The sequence below is a fragment of the Anolis sagrei genome, chromosome 6 (genome assembly GCF_037176765.1).
Source record: "Anolis sagrei isolate rAnoSag1 chromosome 6, rAnoSag1.mat, whole genome shotgun sequence".
Classification (NCBI taxonomy): Eukaryota; Metazoa; Chordata; class Lepidosauria; order Squamata; family Dactyloidae; genus Anolis; species Anolis sagrei.
This window is the reverse complement of record NC_090026.1, coordinates 109,982,450-109,990,434: the sequence shown is the minus strand read 5'-3', so window position 1 is coordinate 109,990,434 and position 7,985 is coordinate 109,982,450. Positions and strand designations below refer to the sequence as shown.

Genomic DNA, 7,985 nt, shown 5'->3' with positions numbered 1-7,985 from the left:
CGGCAGGAAGGCCACCGCCTCCTCCTCCTCCTGCTCCTCCTTCTCTTCTCTGAGGCGCCGGAGGGAAATGTGGGCCGAGCAAGGCCTCGTCAGGGAGGAGGAAGAGGGGGAGGAAGAAGGCAGCAACATACATGGTGGGAGCTTTGGAGAGTCTTCTTTTCTACTTACTATGTACTAGCCATCCCCTGCCACGCCTTGCTGTGGCCCACATGGGGGTTCTGTGTGGGAGGTTTGGCCCAATTCTATCTTTGGTGGGGTTCAGAATGCTCTTTGATTGTATAAATCCCAGCAACTACAACTCGCAAATGTCAAGATTCTATTTTCCCCAAACTCCACCAGTGTTTACATTAGGGCATATTGAGTATTCTTGTAGAGTTTGGTCCAGATCCATCATTGTTTGAGTCCACAGTGATCTCTGAACTCCCAAAGGTCAAGATTCTATTTTCCCCAAACTCCACCAGTGTTTACATTTGGGCACATTGAGTATTCGTGCCAAGTTTGGTCCAGATCCATCATTGTTTGAGTCCACAGGGATCTCTGAACTCCCAAATGTCAAGATTCTATTTTCCCCAAACTCCACCAGTGTTTACATTTGGGCATATTGAGTATTCGTGCCAAGTTTGGTCCAGATCCATCATTGTTTGAGTCCACAGGGATCTCTGAACTCCCAAATGTCAAGATTCTATTTTCCCCAAACTCCACCAGTGTTTGCATTAGGGCATATTGAGTATTCGTGCCAAGTTTGGTCCAGATCCATCATTGTTTGAGTCCACAGGGATCTCTGAACTCCCAAATGTCAAGATTCTATTTTCCCCAAACTCCACCAGTGTTTACATTTGGGCACATTGAGTATTCGTGCCAAGTTTGGTCCAGATCCATCATTGTTTGAGTCCACAGGGATCTCTGAACTCCCAAATGTCAAGATTCTATTTTCCCCAAACTCCACCAGTGTTTACATTTGGGCATATTGAGTATTCGTGCCAAGTTTGGTCCAGATCCATCATTGTTTGAGTCCACAGGGATCTCTGAACTTCCAAAGGTCAAGATTCTATTTTCCCCAAACTCCACCAGTGTTTACATTAGGGCATATTGAGTATTCTTGTAGAGTTTGGTCCAGATCCATCATTGTTTGAGTCCACAGTGATCTCTGAACTTCCAAAGGTCAAGATTCTATTTTCCCCAAACTCCACCAGTGTTTACATTAGGGCATACTGAGTATTCTTGTAGAGTTTGGTCCAGATCCATCATTGTTTGAGTCCACAGGGATCTCTGAACTCCCAAATGTCAAGATTCTATTTTCCCCAAACTCCACCAGTGTTTACATTTGGGCATATTGAGTATTCGTGCCAAGTTTGGTCCATATCCATCATTGTTTGAGTCCACAGGGATCTCTGAACTCCCAAATGTCAAGATTCTATTTTCTCCAAACTCCACCAGTGTTTACATTTGTGCATATTGAGTATTCTTGTAGAGTTTGGTCCAGATCCATCATTGTTTGAGTCCACAGGGATCTCTGAACTTCCAAAGGTCAAGATTCTATTTTCCCCAAACTCCACCAGTGTTTACATTAGGGCATATTGAGTATTCTTGTAGAGTTTGGTCCAGATCTATCATTGTTTGAGTCCACAGTGATCTCTGAACTCCCAAAGGTCAAGATTCTATTTCCCCAAACTCCACCAGTGTTTACATTTGGGCATATTGAGTATTCGTGCCGAGTTTGGTCCAGATCCATCATTGTTTGAGTCCACAGGGATCTCTGAACTCCCAAATGTCAAGATTCTATTTTCCCCAAACTCCACCAGTGTTTACATTTGGGCATATTGAGTATTCGTGCCAAGTTTGGTCCAGATCCATCATTGTTTGAGTCCACAGGGATCTCTGAACTCCCAAATGTCAAGATTCTATTTTCCCCAAACTCCACCAGTGTTTACATTTGGGCATATTGAGTATTCGTGCCAAGTTTGGTCCAGATCTATCATTGTTTGAGTCCACAGGGATCTCTGAACTCCCAAATGTCAAGATTCTATTTTCCCCAAACTCCACCAGTGTTTACATTTGGGCATATTGAGTATTCGTGCCAAGTTTGGTCCAGATCCATCATTGTTTGAGTCCACAGGGATCTCTGAACTCCCAAATGTCAAGATTCTATTTTCTCCAAACTCCACCAGTGTTTACATTTGGGCATATTGAGTAAATTTGAGGGCTTTGGAGATTCTTACTATACCTTCACGTTATTTGTTGTTGTTGCTGTTGTTGTTGTTTACTTTATCTCAACCCAGCTCTGCCTCCGGAAAATCTTGCAAATTTCTTGGGAAGACAAGCGGACAAATGTCAGCATGCTGGAAGGAGCAAAGACCACCAGCATTGAAGTAATGGTCCTCCGCCATCAACTCCACTGGACCGGCCACGTTGTCCAGATGCCTGATCACCGTCTCCCAAAGCAGTTGCTTTACTCCGAACTCAAGAATGGAAAACAGAATGTTGGTGGGCAGGAAAAGAAATTTAAAGATGGGCTCAAAGCCAGCCTTAAAAACTCTGGCATAGACACTGAGAACTGGGAAGCCCTGGCCCTTGAGCACTCCAGCTGGTGGTCAGCTGTGACCAGCAGTGCTGCAGAATTTGAAGAGGCACGAATGGAGGGTAAAAGAGAGAAATGTGGCAAGAGGAAGGCATGTCAAGCCAACCCCGACTGAGACCGCCTTCCACCTGGAAACCAATGCCTTCACTGCAGGAGAAGATGCAGGTCAAGAATAGAGCTCCACAGTCACCTACAGACACAAGAATACTGATCCTGAAAGACTATCCTACTCGGCCAACAAGGGATTGCCTAAGTAAATAAGTAATTAAGTAACCCCGCTCTACTTTATTTACTTTATATCTACCTAACATAAGGTATAAGGACCATAAGGAAGACTGAGCGAAAGAAGATAGATGCTTTTGAACTGTGGTGTTGGAGGAAAATTCTGGGAGTGCCTTGGACCGTGAGAAGATCCAACCAGTCCACACTTCAGGAAATAAAGCCTGACTGCTCTTTGGAGAGAAGGATAATAGAGGCAACTTTGGCCACATCATGAGAAGAAAGGAAAGCTTAGAGAAGACAATGATTCTAGGGGAAATGGAAGGAAAAAGGAAGAGGGGCTGATCAAGGGCAAGATGGATGGATGGTATCCTTGACGTGACTGGCTTGACTCTGAAGGAGCTGTGGGTGGTGACGGTGCACAGGGAGCCTGGACCATGAGGTCAGGAAGAGTCAGACGCAACTGAACAAATAAACAACAATAACTACCTAACAAGCCCATAGTCCAGGAAATAATGCTTGACTGCCCACTGGAGGGAAGGATATTAGAGGCAAAGATGAGGTATTTTGGCCATGTCATGAGAAGACAGGAAAGCTTGAAGAATACAATGACGCTGGGGAAAAAGGAAGGAAAAAGGAAGAGGGGCCAACCAAGGGCAAGGTGCATGGATGGTATTCTTGAAGTGTCTGGCTTGACCTTGAAGGAGCTGGGGGTGGCCATAGTTCAGTGGTCAACCCCATCCTTTGTGTGCAGAAGGACTCAGGTTCTGTCCTTCACTTCTTCAACAAGAGAGTTCAGTAGCAGAGATAGAAAAAGTTTCCAACCTGAAAGTCTAGATGCCATTGCCAGTTAGAAAAAGTTCAAAATATTTATTTATGAAGGCTATATATCCCAAAGTCCCTCCCATCAACATGTGCAAATAGTAACTTTTCCAGACTCTTAAGTCACAGGCTCTAACTGCTCACTGAAGGAAAGGATATTAGAGGCAAAGATGAAATACTTTGGCCACATAATGAGAAGCCAGGAAAGCATGGATGCTGGGGGAAATGGAAGGAAAAAGGAAGTGGGGCCAACCAAGGGCAAGGTGGATAGATTGATAGTATCATTGAAGTGACTGGCTTGGCCTTGAAGGAGCTGGGGGTGGTGACGTCCGACGGAGTTCTGGCGTGGGCTGGTCCCTCAGGTCACGAAGAGTCGGAAGCAACTGAAAAATAAACAACAAAAATCCCACTCTATCTCACTACGAGGGGGGTTCAGTGTGGCTTCCAAATTTTGTCCCACCTTGATTGGGGTTGGTAAAAGTGCACTGCACCACTGGGGGCTCCATCAAATGGACATATAAAATACAAATTAAAACATGTAGAACATAGCAGCAATCCTGAAGTCATCATCTAGGTTGCTTTTTATGTCGGTTTCGTGATAGTCTATTGTACTCGTACTTTTATTTGGCGTTGAACTATATTATATTGTCAGTATAGAATGGCCCAAAGTTATGTCTTTGAATTAATTAACAGACAGTTTCTTCAACATAAAAGATTTGAATCTAAATAATCATAATTGTTTTTTATTTTATTTGTTTTTGATTCTATGCAGACTTGAGTTAGAAAAATTCGAGGACCCAGTATGTCAAGACATTCCGAAGTTCAATGCTTGTTCACGTGTTTAATGCTAGTATGCCAGACTGGATGCTACCTCCTGGACTCTTTAACTGCTGCAAGGAATTTTAGCTATGTTCAGAAATACATCAATACATCAAATTTAGAGCAAGACTACTGTGAAAGGAAAAGGAAGTTATTTAGTTTGGGTGAATGGAGACTTTCTACAGAAAAATTTACAGGTACTCGATAGCTTTCTTTGTATTTATCCAAGATTATGTACTTGCCAGCAATTAATTTAAAATATATTAAAATGGGAAGAGAGGAGAACATGCCTGGTCCTAAATTACAGCTATTTTTACCTAGAAATACATGTATTGACCAATTGATTTTAGTGGGATTTAGGTGTGAGTTCACAACAGCCTAACAATGATTGCATGGCCTTGTAATTCCCACCACTGGCTTAGTTCCATCATCCAAACTTAATTTTTTATGTTTGCTAAGAAAAATACTGGAGCCCCTGGTGGTACAGTGGGTTGAACCGCTGAGCTGCTAAACTTGCTAACTGAAAGGTCGCAGGTTCGACTCTGGGGAGCGGGGTGAGCTCCTGCTGTTAGCCCCAGCTCCTGCCAACCTAGCAGTTTGAAAACATGCAAATGTGAGTAGATCAATAGGTACCGCTCCAGTGGGATGGTAATGGTGTTCCATGCAGTCATGCAGGCCAAATGACTTTTGAGGTGTCTATGGACAACAATGGCTCTTTGGCTTAGAAATTGAGATGATCACATGAGTGAACTTAAAGTTAGGGGAAAACCTTTACCTTTACTTAAGATAAAGTCTGCAGTGTTTCTTTATACTTAACCATGAATGCCCATGTTTCATTCAAAACCAAATTTAGTTCAGAGAAATAGCTAGGGTTTTTTACCTCTAGAAATTGGTACTAGCCATTGCATATCTCCCTCAGAATCCTTGCTATAATCCTGGAATCGGAAACCTTTAGTCCTTCACATCTTTTGGACAATAAATACCACAGTCCCTTGCCATGCTTTCTGGGGTCTGCATATTAAAATCCAGAAAACCAAATATTCCCCTATTGGGAACAATTTAATATGAGCATTACCGTTAATTTATTTGCAATATCCATATTAAGACTAGGCTTGAAATGCAAACTGTGGGAAAACACCTGACCTACTTCTTCATCCCCTACCTTTTGTACCATTGAGGACATAAACCAAATCTAGCACATTGTTCCATGGCATTTGGGTTGATATGAAAGATACTGCTCAAAAGGGGTTTGGCGTTCATGAGCAGGCCCAGTCATGTTTTACTTTGTTTTGCTGTACGTCTACTGAACACGGCATTAAAAGATTTTGCTTGTTTTCTCTAGTTGCCCTTCCTATTGATTCCATTCAGGAAAACTATGTTCGTGAAGTTCGTGACTCCATTTTTTCAGTTGTCTACCCTACTCCATTTAAATCCAGAGCTCTGCTTGTAGGCGTTTCAAAGGTTAGGCTTTATTTTTTTTTTCTCCTGGGTGCTAACTGTTGCTGCCTTACTTAAGAATGTCTTCATTTAAAAAATGGAATCTTCAAGAACAAAAATGTAACCCTCATAATACAACCTTCATAATATATGCTATTGTGTTCACAATAGTGTGTTGGAAAATGGCATTCATGACAATTTGGGAAAACCAAGAATCTCCACAGGCTTTTGGAGCCATGACCCTTTTTGGAGATTAATTGGTATTCACACTATTTATTTATTTACATTTATTTATTTACATTATTTCTATCCCACCCATATCAACCTGAAGGCAACTTGGGGCGGCATTTGGAATAATCATAATATTTTGGAAAGGCATGATCTTGTTTGAGATAGTAATCTTTTGTAAAGTATGATCTTCCTAAGAAGAGTTAAAAACACGCTTGAGTCACCCTTCTCCTTAGTGGTAAATATCCACTAGTATTCATGCAAGGCAATTAGGTTTCTCAGCTGTTAGACTGATATCCCTAGATATCGCATTGAACTGTTAGGAACAAAGATATGCCAATGCCAGGGCCGTAGCTAGAAATTTTTTTTGGGAGGGGTCAAATTTTTTTGGGGAGGGGTTTGAAAATTTCAAGGGGGGGAGGGTTGAAACCTGCCTCCTAGCTCATGCTCAAGCAAAGAGCACAGCAGGGGCAGAGCAGCCTTCAATAGCCTGCCGCTCCGCCCCTGTCAACCACCTCCACCAAGTCTGGCCTCCTTAATGAGAGCATTCAACACACACACCCAACTTGGTTGCTTCACTACATCGGCTATTGTGGCAAGTAATGACAGTGTGAATAAATTGTCAATATCTGCTTGAGATAGTGCTTGCAGTTCTGGAGGGACTCTTAATTTTTTGCATCTCATAGACTTAGCATGGGGATTTGGTTAACCACGCTACAGGCCAATGCACAAAACCAGTGTTTCAGAAGTGTTACTTCGGTTGCTCAAAAACATCTACTCTCCCATAAAATGTATTCCTTTGAATCATACTCTCAAGAAACCAAAATAAAGTAGTCTCTGTTAAAATAACATAGTTGGTTTACTCACAAACTTCATGTATTCAGCATACAGGTAAATTGCTTATCAGTTCAGTTACATATAAGGCTGAAGTAGTTTTTCTGTGCAGATAACACAGGGTATCTTTCTTCGAATCTCAACAGTCCAAAGTCTAAAGCATCTCTGTTCTGAGAGTCTGATAGAGTCTCTAAAGCAGGGGTCCCCAAACTAAGGTCTGGGGGGCATTACGGCCCTCTAAGGTCATTTACACGGCCCTCGCTCAGGGTCAACCTAAGTCTGAAATGACTTGAAAGCACACAACAACAACAACAATCCTATCTCATCAGCCAAAAGAAGGCCCACACTTCCCATTGAAATACTAATGTTTATATTTGTTAAAATGGTTCTTCATTTTAATTATTGTATTGTTTTAAAGTGGGGGTTTTTTTTGCACTACAAATAAGATGTGTGCATAGGAATTCATTCATGTTTTGTTTTTTTTCTTCAAATTATAATCCGGCCCTCCAACAGTTTGAGAGACTGTGACCTGGCCCGCTGTTCAAAAAGTTTGAGGGCCCCTGCTCTAAAGCATTCTGTTTCTACTGACTTCAAAAGTGGAGTCTGAGATCTGAAATGTCCCAGATCTGGTCACGTGGTCAGCAGCCCCTCTCGCAACTTAGAGTAAAGGAAAACTTCATACCAATTTACACATATACAATACAGTAAGCAATCTGAGTCCCCAGTGGTGCAATGGGTTAAAGCACTGAGCTGCTGACCTTGCAGACCAAAAGGTTGGCTGTTTGAATCTGGGGAGCGGGGTGAGCTCCCCCTGTTAGCCTCAGCTTCTGCCAACCTAGCAGTTCAAAAACATGCAAATGTGAGTAGATCAATAGGTACTGCTCCGACGGGAAGGTAATGACCCTCCATGCAGTCATGCCAGCCACATGATCTTGGAGGTGTCTCTTTGGCTTAGAAATGGAGATGAGCACCAACCCCCAGATTTGGACACAATTGGACTTAATGTCAGGGGAAAACCTTTTCCTTTATTCTAAGGAATCTGAATTAT

At 42.4% G+C, this 7,985-nt stretch overlaps 1 protein-coding gene across 3 annotated transcripts in view; it reads left to right on the top strand.

Moving 5' to 3' along the window:
• Positions 1-70: 70 nt before the first annotated feature.
• Positions 71-7,985, top strand: part of LOC132778924 (protein adenylyltransferase SelO-like) — a 38,525-nt gene continuing 30,610 nt past the window's right edge. Inside the window, exons 1-3 of one of the 3 annotated variants that reach the window (XM_060782439.2) lie at positions 71-134; positions 4,392-4,635; positions 5,781-5,899. In XM_060782439.2, coding sequence (XP_060638422.2) covers positions 4,422-4,635; positions 5,781-5,899 — 333 coding nt within the window. In that variant the 5' untranslated portion in view covers positions 71-134; positions 4,392-4,421. Of the gene's footprint in view, positions 135-4,391; positions 4,636-5,780; positions 5,900-7,985 lie in introns of those variants that run through there. The other 2 variants (XM_060782436.2, XM_060782440.2) reach the window with 2 other exon arrangements.